This window comes from Alosa pseudoharengus, unplaced genomic scaffold, assembly GCF_046254945.1.
Source record: "Alosa pseudoharengus isolate Yale_2024_CS ecotype anadromous, Long Island Sound unplaced genomic scaffold, YU_APseudo_1.1 YU_APseudo_1.1_scf_5, whole genome shotgun sequence".
NCBI classification, from domain to species: Eukaryota; Metazoa; Chordata; class Actinopteri; order Clupeiformes; family Clupeidae; genus Alosa; species Alosa pseudoharengus.
In genome coordinates, this window is record NW_027468837.1 from 33,015,242 (window position 1) to 33,028,049 (window position 12,808).

General features: G+C 48.3%; 1 protein-coding gene across 1 annotated transcript in view; it reads right to left on the reverse strand.

Moving 5' to 3' along the window:
- cacna1da (calcium channel, voltage-dependent, L type, alpha 1D subunit, a) overlaps nt 1-12,808 on the reverse strand; it is a 77,980-nt gene that overhangs the window by 31,197 nt on the left and 33,975 nt on the right. The window contains exons 6-14 of the mRNA XM_076269296.1: nt 12,675-12,778; nt 9,763-9,926; nt 7,220-7,294; nt 4,258-4,345; nt 3,433-3,459; nt 2,522-2,682; nt 1,460-1,685; nt 992-1,199; nt 321-441 (exon numbers count right to left, since the gene is read on the reverse strand). Coding sequence (XP_076125411.1) covers nt 321-441; nt 992-1,199; nt 1,460-1,685; nt 2,522-2,682; nt 3,433-3,459; nt 4,258-4,345; nt 7,220-7,294; nt 9,763-9,926; nt 12,675-12,778 — 1,174 coding nt within the window. The remainder of the gene's footprint in view (nt 1-320; nt 442-991; nt 1,200-1,459; nt 1,686-2,521; nt 2,683-3,432; nt 3,460-4,257; nt 4,346-7,219; nt 7,295-9,762; nt 9,927-12,674; nt 12,779-12,808) is intronic.

Here is a 12,808-nt window from a genome sequence, read left to right on the forward strand (position 1 = left end):
CAGAAGCACACTGGGACACAAGTACACCACGGAGGCCCTGGAGTGGAAGTGCAGACCCAGAACAATGCAGGCTGGCATTCAAAACAACACGCGTCTCCACTTCATTCATTTCTTTTCATTTCCTTATTTTCATAGAAGGTATAAAAAAAAAGAGTTCCTGAAATAGGCGTTGCATTTCAGATGCGTGAGTCAGTCTGTGTGATACAGAACAAGGTTGCAACGCAAAGGTTGATGTGAGCAAAACTTTGGGCCAGACACACAGCTCTCTCAGTGGTGGGGGAACATTTCCCACCAAGAATTCATTCTCAGCAAAAAGATACAGTTTCCGCAGATGAAGAGGATGATGAAGTAGATGCAGACGATCATGCCAGAGGAGGAAGGCCCACCGTAGGCCATGATCCCATCATACATCACAGCGTTCCAGTCCTCACCCGTCAGGATCTGCCCAACACACACACAGACACATGGAAATGACCACTGCAGACCACTCACACACACACACACACAAATGCATACATACAGCATATACAAATGCTCATATACTGCACATTCACTTTATATATAAAATCGTTCCTTAATCTGTAGCATATATATATAGCCAAGTCTCCATTAAAATGTAATCTTCAACCCAATCTGGGACAACTCAGATTCACACACACACACACACACACACACACACACACACACACACACACACACACACACACACACACACACACACACACACACACACACACACACACACACACAAATGCATACATACAGCATATACAAATGCCCATATACTGCACATTCACTTTATATATAAAATCGTTCCTTAATCTGTAGCATATATATATAGCCAAGTCTCCATTAAAATGTAATCTTCAACCCAATCTGGGACAACTCAGATTCACACACACACACACACACACACACACACACGCACACACGCACACACACACGCACACACGCACACACACACACACACGTCCCAGGTACAGGTCCACACCTGAAACACAGTGAGCAGGGCCTGGGGGAAGTTGTCGAAGGTGCTCCTCTTGGTCTGCGTCTCGTCGAAGTTGAACTTGCCCCCGAACACCTGCATGCCCAGCAGGGAGAAGATGATGATGAAGAGGAAGAGCAGCAGCAGCAGGGAGGCGATGGACTTCATGGAGTTGAGCAGGGACGCCACCAGGTTACTGAGTGACTGCCAGTGCCTGCACCACACACAGAGACAAAGGACAGAGTGAGACCAGAGTACAACTGGCAACAACACACACACACACACACACACACACACACACACACACACTGCCACATCTACATTGCCACAATACTCATCAGAAAATATACTATATATTGATATGCTTCAAATATAAAATGTTTAGCACAAGCACACACGCACACACACACACACACACACACAGACGCACACACACACAGACGCACACACACACACAAACCCAGCTCCCCTTACCGTGTGACTTTGAAGATCCTGAGCAGACGCACACAGCGGAAGACAGAGATGCCGAGGGGGGACATGATCTCGAGCTCCACCAGGATGGTCTCGGTGATGCCGCCACACACCACGAAGCAGTCGAAACGATTGAAGAGCGACACAAAATAGGACTGCAGGCCCAGGCTGTACATCTTCACCAGCATCTCGCACGTGAACATGGCCAGCAGCACCTTATTGGCCACATCTGAATACACACAGACAGGCAACAGTCACTACGAAGACATTCACCTCATTTTAAGACAGTCTGTGGCTCTGAACCAATACACTTTTCTGTCATATTCAGTGAATTTCTAAATAAGGTCCTCTAACTTACTAAATGATCGGTCACTTTTTAGCCAAAGAGTCTTAAATATGGTAATTATTACAATGCCAGTGTCTCCAGAGCAACTCGGGGCTAAGAGCCTTGCTCAAGAGCACAACAATGACAACCTTGAACTGAAGCCAGAACTTTTTTGGCTCGTCTAGCTCCTTAGCCACTACACCACCTGTTCAGAGTATGCACTCAAAAAAGTCCTGATCCTACTGTAAACAAGAAATAAACATCTTCCAAGATCTTTGTGTGAAATATTTGAAATGGATATCAAAGACCCTAGTCTTACATTTTAGCCTTAAAGGGACACCAGGCAACGTTTTTGTGTTAATTAATCATCTTCGTAAGTCGGTTTATGGTTAAATTACTTATTACGGGGCGAATGAAGGCTCTCTCGCCCGCCCCTAGTGCCTGTAGGAAGAATATCCCACTTGCAAGTTCGGCGTATCCTACCTGCCGACCGAAGCAGGATCAGTTTACAGCACAGAGGCAGGCTAACGAAACGCTAGAGATTGTTGCAAACGTGTGTATAATGGCAGAGCCGGCGAAGAAGCAGCGAAAACCCTTGATGGAAGACGCAAAGAAAAGGAAAAGAGCTTCAGACCGAGCGAGGGGGAGTTTCGTAGAGTAAAAGCATCAGACTTGCCTGGTGTCCCTTTAATGTCAGCCAGTGAAACTCCAATAAGACTCCTGGTGCACTGCACACTCACCCTGCACTTGTGTGAGCCAGACTGGCTGGTTGTAGTGCTCAGAGGAGATGGTGAGAGTGTTGAGGAACACCAGGATGATCACCAGCCAATAGAAAGGCACAGATTTCACCGCCAGGCGACAATTCCTACGGCAGCACCGGTTCCAGCGACGCCAGCGCCGACTGCCAGGAGAGTGGGAGTAAGGGCATGACTACACGTTAAACACGAGAGAGATGAGCGGCATAACATAGAATGCTCAAACCCAGACGCAGAGGTGGAAAAGTCCGGCTACAGAAAGTAAAAGTCCTACCATGTATTGGTTCTACCTGTGAACTTAACACAGGTGACTCCACTAATCAACTGATCCAACTAGCTGAAGAGTTGTGAGAATTAAAATCTGCAGATGGTTGGAACAAACATGTGGGAGGACTTTTACTTCCTACAGCTGGAGTTCTACTTTTACTTCTGCCAAGATGTGGAATGACAACTTACATGAGTGAGAGTGATGTTGAAGAAATGCCTACAAACCAAGCAGATGACTAGATACTACCTGTTACTAAAACTCAAACTACTGATATCAAAACTGCAAACTACAATCCAATTTTTTTAGATTTGAAAAAAATTGGCAAGGCTTGTCTATGATGAGATGGGTGACTGATACATCTGAAGCTATAGTTTATGGAAGCATACCATAATACTATCATGAAAATTACAATGACTTACACACATCATATTGAAACAGCATGCTGATCAAAAAAAAGCAACAAAAAAAGCACAAAAAGAAAATTCAAAAAGTAAGCTACAAATATACTGCTAATATCAATACCATTGAACAGGAATACCGTAAAAGCTGCATGCCTAAATTAAATTGTGTGGATTCGCAGCATGCAACGTGCTTCCACAACCACATCCATCTAAGACCCCACACTGACCTGAACTTTGACTTTGAAATTTTTTGACTGCAGAAATGTAAAGAATACATGTTGTCATTTACCAAAAATGTGTCATAGAACAGAGAAAACATCGCTTTGTTAAATGAAGACATTTCATATGCCAGGCCACATTCTGTTAACTCCTGAACTGTGAACAACAGAACCAGAATTCAAGATATGCAGGCATGGAAATCAGTATTGCACACATCAGACTGATGAACTGAGATTCACCATAACATCACTTTGAACCTCGAGCCAGAGAGGATTTTGGGCTGTGTACACCTGCTGGTTCTTAAAAAGGGAGAGAGTGTGTCATGGGAAAAGCTCACTGCAGGAGAGAACAGGCAAACTGCATGACATTGCTATAATGATATGGGAAGAGATTTTAAGAGGGAGAGTAGAAGAATATCTTTCGGAAAATAAAGACTACACAGACGTCAACGGGCAAGTGTGCATTTTAGTGTCGTGGTGTTGGAGTTGTGTATCTAGAGTTTGGGTTGTAAATGGTGGTACACATCATTTGACATATTTGTAAAACATTTTCATTTGTACACCCATTTGAACTGAATTGAGGTAATCAATTTGAGGTCTTATTTCATTCCATCATTCCATTTCTTTCAGTCAAGCAATTGCCAGTAACAGTATGAGACTTTGAACTTCACCCAACCTGACCTTACACACTGCTCACTTCAAACTCCCTCTGACTCCTCTTTGGACCTGCAATATGACTTGTTCCATTGGGCACATCCACAGATTCTCTTTAGGTCAGTTTTCACAGTGGTGGTGTGGTGGTGGACATAGCTGTGTCTCTCAACATGCTCTTACCAAAAGGGCCCGCAGCACGGTGTCTTCTCCTCCTCCGTCTTCTCGTTCTCCGTGTTGACCGACTCCGTCTCACTGGCCGGCACACTCGCTGTGGCCACAAAACACAAGCCACACGTCACAGGAGACATGGCGCCCGAGCACACACACACACATATGCACACGCGTGCATGCACGCGCACACGCACACACATATACACACAGACACACACACACACACATATACACACACACACACACACACACACACACACACACACATAAACACACACACACACGCACAGACACACAAAAGCAAGAAAACTAAACAGCACACCCTAAAAAACAAAGCCTTGCTTTTCAAGTTGACACCCACACTCCAATGGAAGAGTGCCTACAGAAAGGTTCAGATGTTTCAAAGAAACACCCTTCTCAAAACAAACAAATAAACAAGGAACAAACAGTGAAATTGGAAATCAGATAAAACCCACATGCATCTTTTTCCACCAACAAGGACTTTTGCGCCAACACATTTCATAAACACACATCTTGTAAATATGTCTTATTTCTTTTCAATGCCCTGATAACCTGAGTAGTCTTAATAGCCCGACCTTGGTGTTGACAATGCCATGTGCTTCATGCTGCTGACCTGAAGATGGGATGCTAAATGCTGTGTTATGGCAGAGTGACCCACTAACAGGTCACCAGAGGACTGTATTGATTCATTAAGTAGTGAGTCACAAATGACAATCAGGCTGGCCTGCATCCCTCCCTGGCCCTGTTTGCCCTGGTCCACTTTCAGCAGGCACCACAGCGCCCCTACTCTAACACTCACATCAGCATCAGCAGCACAGTGCCCCTACTCTAACACTCACATCAGCAGCACAGTGCCCCTACTCTAACACTCACATCAGCAGCACAGTGCCCCTACTCTAACACTCACATCAGCAGCACAGTGCCCCTACTCTAACACTCACATCAGCAGCAGTGCCCCTACTCTACTCTAACACTCACATCAGCAGCACAGTGCCCCTACTCTACTCTAACACTCACATCAGCAGCACAGTGCCCCTACTCTAACACTCACATCAGTAGCACAGTGCCCCTACTCTAACACTCACATCAGCAGCACAGTGCCCCTACTCTAACACTCACATTGATCCCGTGAGGGAAATTTGGTCTCTGCATTTATTCCAATCCGTGAATTAGTGAAACACACTCAGCACACAGTGAACACACAGTGAGGTGAAGCACACACTAATCCCGGCGCAGTGAGCTGCCTGCAACAACAGCGGCGCTCGGGGAGCAGTGAGGGGTTAGGTGCCTTGCTCAAGGGCACTTCAGCCGCGGCCTACTAGTTGGGGTTCGAACCGGCAACGGTCCCAAGTCCGAAGCGCTAACCAGTAGGCCACGGCTGCTCTAACACTCACATCAGCAGCACAGTGCCATAACACAGTACTCTAACACAGTCCTGCTCACATCAGCAGCACAGTACTCTAACACAGTCCTGCTCACATCAGCAGCACAGTACTCTAACACAGTCCTGCTCACATCAGCACCATCACCTCTTCAGCCTCTGGATGAGCATCCTGACTGCAGAACGGTTTACGGAAAAAGACCACCGAAGGACGTGCCTGCAAATCTGTATGACCGCAGTGACCGTTCTGCCATGTGACTCACTAGTCACATGACTGCTTTAACCCCCAAACCGTTCATAATGTAGTCAGAGCCTACTCACATTTGAGCCACTTTCAAATGTAGACAACTGAACCTGTTGACCTCCTGATGTTACTATAGCTACAGGAGCCACATGGTAATGATGCCAATGGTGAGTAAGAGGAAACGACTATTCTCAGTGAGGATTTCTCCATCTTAAAATCCTCTACCTCCTTCTCTCTCTCCTCTTTTCTCTCTCTCTCTCTCTGTGATGAAGATGAGAGTAAGTGATGGCATGGGGTGCGCATGGCTGGGAGATGTTGGAGTGTTTGTGATTGGGCCTGCCAGAAAGTGCTGAGTGGCGCCCGGCCTCTGAGCCCAGCTTAGCCTCAATTCTCCATTCAACAACCCCACTAGTGTGCTTCAAAAAAGGCATGAGGAGGGGAAAGGGTTCACTTGTTCTTCTTCTTCCACTGAGAGACTTTATCCACATCCTCCTTTTTGTCTCCATGGCGCTCTATAGGATTCAGTTTATTTAAATCTTCCTGTCTGCTTTCTTATGTTTGTTTTTTGTTTATAGCTTCCCTCTCTCTGGTGGTTCTTTCTCTCCCTCGTTTTTTTCTCTCTCTCTCTCTCTCTTCCGCTCTTTTTCTCTCTCTCTTTCTTTCCTTTGCACACGGCATCTCTCCATCTCTCCATAATCGGAGCACGGCCTGTGAGCTCAGCCAGTTGTGAGGAATGCATGGATGCTGAGGGAGGTGTTATCAGCGACGATGGGGAGGACACAGAAGGAGCTGGCGACAGGGAAACAACAGCCACGGGACTCAAGCCGCAGAGGAACAATAGAGCAGCTCAGAGCAGGCTGAGGGGAGAGAGTGTTAAAGCATTCACACACAGGGTAAGCACACACACACACACACACACACACACACACACACACCTCCTGCAGACACATAAACAGCACGAGGAGAGCAGAACACAAAATACAATACACCACAGCTCTTATTATACATCAAAACACACCTATTGTAACAAACACAACACAAACATTTACAAACATGTGTACAAGCACCTCCCATAAACAGACATTCACATAAGCACGCACACACACACACACACACACACAATCTCTCACACACACAGTCACACGCACACACTCACACACACACACTCACGCACACACTCACGCACGCACACACTCACGCACGCACACACTCATGCACGCACACACTCGTGCACGCACACACACACACACACACATACAGGTAGACTGAGTGAGCATAATCAGACAGGGTGGGGTGTGGTGGGTGGGAGCGGGGTGGGGAATTACCATGAGTGTCAGAGGACTGGCTGAACCACCCAAACCTTCCCTTCCTCTTCTCCGTCAGGTCAGCCAGAGTGACCCCTGAGCGAGAGCCGGCCGGCCGGCGGCATGCAAGGCCCCCCGCGAGCAATCGGCAGCCAGTGAACAGTCAGTCAGTCAGGCAGGCAGCCAGCGCACGGTCATGGCACGGTCACAGCACATGGGGGGACGAGAGTGAGCCCACACATCAACACAGAACCAGCAAAAACACAGAGACACACAGAGAGACACACACACAGACAGAGACAGATGACCAGAGCCGACGTGAATGGCCGAGCACCACCACTCAGAGCGGGAGCGGAGGAAGAAGTGGACGGGTGTTAGTCACACTGTGTCAGGGGAGGAGCGAGAGGCGCTGGAGGAGGCACGCTAACACACAATGCTAACACGCTAACACCCCCGGCACTGAGTGTGACAGAGGTGACTGCATAAGTGTGTGTGTGTGTGTGTGTGTGTGTGTGTGTATGTGTGTGTGTAAACTAGGACACATATGTGTGTGTGTGTGTGTGTGTGTGTGAGAGCTAGGACACATGATGTGTGTGTGTGAGAGCTAGGACACATTATGTGTGTGTTTGTGTGTGTGAGCTAGGACACATTATGTGTGTGTTAGCATGCAGCCTCCACTGTTCCAGCGGGAGACACCAAAAGCCACAACACAAGTCCGGTCAAGATGGAGGTGAGCAGGTCCACTGGGGGAGGAGGGACATGCGCCTCGAGTCTCTGCAGCAGCCTGGCTGACCGGGGACAACAACTCTGACACCTACACACTCAGACTAGCTTGTGTTCTGCTGCTGCCTCGTTAAGGCTCCTCACCAGCGGAGGCAGGAGACTTTGGAGGACACGTTTGACTCCCCTTTTGGAGACAGAGGCCCATAATGTTGCCATCAACCTGCAATGGACGTCAGAAGTACCGGGAGACAGAGGCCCATAATGTTGCCATCAACCTGCAATGGATGTCAGAAGTACCGGGAGACAGGAGGCCCTGTGATGTCTGCTATATTTTAGCCAAAAGGAGGGGGAAGGGAGGTGACACACGAGCTGTCAGGGTTTGATGGGTCTTTGCCTGTGCCCGGTAGATATTAATGATGCTCCCCCACAGTCTTCTGGGAGAGAAGACAGAACAGCACAGGGGGGAGGACCTGAGACAGGGAGGCTGAGCAGAGTGGGGCCGCTGGACAGAGGCTCTCTGCTCTCAGGGTCTAAACCTATGCAGTAAAGAAGACTTACAAATCCAAACTTGCTTTTAGCTCTTGCTGAGGCACACGCACACATTTGTATAGAAGTGCTGACTAGTCTCCCGTGAGGCGCAGACTTGATGTATTATCTGTTCCAGGGTAAAAAATAGCCAGGGGGAAAAAAAGAAGCACCTTCACTGCATTAGGATTCAAACTTTTTGTGTCCACGAATACCCTTTCAAGAGGAGAAGACAAGAAAATTGTAGAATGATCTCATCAAACTTCAACTAATTATTTTTTTGTGTTCACGACTACACTTCTAGGAGGAGAAAATAAAAAAAAATTGTAGAATGATCTCATCTAACTTCAACTAATTATTTTTTTTTGCTATTTTTAAAGTTGTTCCTGTTGTGTTATTTAGGTACTAGTGTAAGTGAGCATGACCATGTGCAGCTTTAACCTTCTTTGCTGCACTAGGGGCCCATTCCTAGATAGATTATAAGTATATATACTCTTTTGATCCCGTGAGGGAAATTTGGTCTACATTTATCCCAATCTGTGAATTAGTAAAACACACTAAGAACACACTAAGAACGCACTAATCCCGGCGCAGTGAGCTTCCTGCAACAACAGCGGCGCTCGGGAAGCAGTGAGGGGTTAGGTGCCTTGCTCAAGGGCACTTCGGCTGTGCCTACTGGTCGGGGTTCGAACTGACAACCCTCCGGTTACAAGTCCGAAGCAGTAACCAGTAGGCCATGGCTGCCCCAAAAATCACTCCAGTGCAGTATCTGAGCAGTGAGCTTTCTCATTCACAAAATAAAATCCTGGTGATAGTGACACTCATAGAGCTCCAGATCTTATGTAGAGCAGCAACTTCTGCAGCAAAGATGGCATTCTGCAAACAGTGGCGGTGAAAACTGAGCTTGTGTGTGTGTGTGTGTGTGTATGCGTATGCGTGTATTTCTGTGTCTACGCGTGTGTTTGTGTATGTGATATGAAAAACTGTCTGTTGAAATTTTTTCCCTCCCAAATCCAGCATTGATCTAATGGCTTTGTCAGTCTGTCCTGACCCACATAGCAAATGTCATGGATTAGATTCACAGCGGACGCGTGGGTAATATACTGATGGTGCAGGCTGAGGTGACAGCCCCATACTAACGCATGTAGAGCATGTGCCAGCACTTTGCACTGCACGGGAGTTAATTCTTAAAATGACCAATTCATGACTAAAAAAAGATCTGAAAAGATCCTGTGAGTCTTACAAATCAGTGGTCATTTCTAAATGTCCCCCGGCCATATGATGGCATGTGTAGGTGCAGAGGTTTGAGTGCTCACGGTTGCGTTTGCCATCCTCCTCGTCCTCGTTGTCGGGGTCGATGTCCTCAGCTTGCGTGATCCAGTCCAGGTAGCCCTTCAGGTCCTCCTCCAGTTGCTGCTTCTCCCGCAGCTTCTGGAAGTCTCCGCGCGCCTTGGCCTTTTCCCTCTCCTTAGAGAACTCTCTGTCATACACACACACGCCAGCACACACACACACGCCAGCACACACACACACGCCAGCACACACACACACACACACACACACACACACACACACACACACACACACACACACACACACACACACACACACACACACACACTATCAGTTCAGGATCTGTCACCGTTAGTCTTAAGGGGTTTATATACACACACACACACGCACACACACTATCAGTTCAGGATCTGTCACCCTTGGTCTTAAGGGGTTTACACACACACACACACACACACACACACACACACACACACACACGCAAACACACACACACACACACAGACCTCTGTATTTATCATTAACACTGTTTTGCATGCACTTGACCTTTCAATCTACAGACCATATGGGCTAAACTGTAGGATATTAGCATACAGTCCATAATTTGTTAATCTCATCACCCCTCTCTGATCTGGAGTGGAACCTTCTCCATCAAAAAGCCATAGTGTAATCCCTTTCTTATTGGATTAAGAGGAGAAAGCCGGCCATTTTCACAGGCAACCACAAGAGGGGGCTGGGTCCCTGTCAGTCCCCATCTGTAATCCCTGAGAGACCGGCCGGCAGAGGGCAGGCTCAGGAAATGACCCACGAGCACATGGACCCCTGAACCGATACGGACTGGATCAGTTGCTTATCTGCGCGGTGGCTGTGAAAAAGCCACAGAAAGACGCTGAAAAAAGACAAGGCAAGGTCGGCATTTGTCTGAGACCACACGGACGTGAGCTTGGACTGAAAGCTTTGAGCTGTGACCAAATCCCAGCATTGAGTGTTCCTGGGAAAGCGTTTGTGTGCATGCTTGTGTATCAATAAGAAGTGTGTGTTTCTACGCATGTATAAGAGGATATTGAGGAGTGAGTGCCTGAAAGAACGTGAGAATATTCATGAGTGTGTGTGTGGTGTGTGTGTGTGTGTGTGTGTGTGTGTGTATGTTTCAGTAGGACAAGGAGTCTGCTGCCTCTTTGGAGGGAGAGTATTAATATCCGACAGCTCTGAGCAGCCGGAAGGACTTGAAGACCGAGGCAATGAGATTAATTTCGCCCTGTGTGTGTGTGTGTGTGTGTGTGTGTGTGTGTATGTAGGATATTTCTCTGGTGTTGGTAGAAGAACGAGGGAGCGTGGGGAGGAGAGAATGGGGTCGTCTTTCCCCGTGGTGAGACGGCACCGAGTGCCCATTGCTTCTCCTCATTCGTGCGTCACCTGTCTGCCTCATCTTCCCCCTCTCCTCTCCTTCTCTCTCCTACCCTCTCTCTCTCTCTCTCTCTCTCTCTCTCTCTCTCTCTCTCTCACACACATTTGCCCTTCCCTTTCTTCCTCATAATGTGTGTCCTTCTGTCGCCGTCTGTTCTCTCTCTCCCCCCCTCCTTCCCTCTTTCTATTCCCCCTCTATCTTCACATCGGTCATCACGTAGGCTTCCTCTGCTCTCCGGTGTCTTTGTGCAGCTCCTCGTGTGACTCTGCAGGACACACGGCTCCTTTGCCCTCAGCTCCTTTGTCAGTCCTTCGTCTGTCCTGTCCTGTCCCGTCCAGTCCTGCTACACCCGTATCACAGTGTCCCAGACTCCTGTCCTCCTCACCTTTTTTACCACCTGTCCGCTCCCGCTCACGAAATCACGAGCTCAGCCTTAGCTTTACCCTCACCACAGACAGTGTGTGAGCGCAACACTAAATCTGCCTGCTCCTCGGAGGTTTGAGCATCTGCAGCTGCTCCAGCAGTACACCTCTCTGCTGAAACTGCTTTCTGTAGGAGCTAGAGGTTCATTTACTGAGCGCTGAGCTGGCAACCCTCCCGAGACACGCACATGGTGAACAAACAAGCATCGTCAAGGAATATCTACTTCCATATCAAACTTATTACAACAACACAGCATACTTTACTAAGGCTCCACACATCTGTTTTTGTAATACAGTAAAATCTACAGACAGATCACTTCTGGCAGTTTAGTCATGGGTAAATTATTCTCCACTATCAGTGACCATTAAATCAGCACTAGCACTCAGCGCAGATGCTCTGGTGCTAAAATGCAAGAAGTGCTTTCCAGTACTTTCAAGCTGCTCTGTGAAACCCTGGGAGTCTTTCAGCCTCTGACTTGGTGTGATGTGAATGGCTCCTCGAAAAGGGCCCCAACCTCTGATGCTCCACCCCCCCCCCCCCACCCGCCCCACCTCCACAGGGCCCCATCCTCTGATGCTTCACCCCGCACCACTCCCCACCCCGCCCCACCTCCACAGGGCCTCCCTGACTGCTGTTTGTTGTGGTTCGCACGCCTCAGTACACACAGCGAACACCCCCAAGCCCATCACTAATCACACGTCACACTGGGAGAGAGAGGCAGGGAGAGCCAGAGAGCAAGGGAGCAAGAGTGCATGCGTGAGAGAGAGAGAGAGAGAGAGAGAGAGAGAGAGAGAGAGAGAGAGAGCGCACAGCAAACCCTCACAGGGACACGGCACACATGGCGCTCCGCCCTCTTACCCACTCAGCACACCCAGCACCAGGTTGAGCACGAAAAACGAGCCCAGAATGATCAGGCTTACAAAGTAGATGGATGGAGTTCCCCCGCCCATGGCGTCGTTCACCTGCAGGGACCCCAGACATTTACCTTTATGGATTAAGGGGGTGAGGGGGGTTTGGGGGTTTGGGGCAACACGGAGATGGCGGGACAGGGAGGAAGAGAGGGAGAGATGGAGAGAGAAAAGGAAAGAAAAGGAAAGTGCTCACCCGCTCAACACACCCAGAACCAGGTTCAGCACGAAAAAGGAGCCAAAGATGACCAGGCTGACAAAGTAAACCCACGGCAGCTCAAAGCCCATAGCGTCATTCATCTAGAAGAGAATAGCAGCAGGACAACGTGG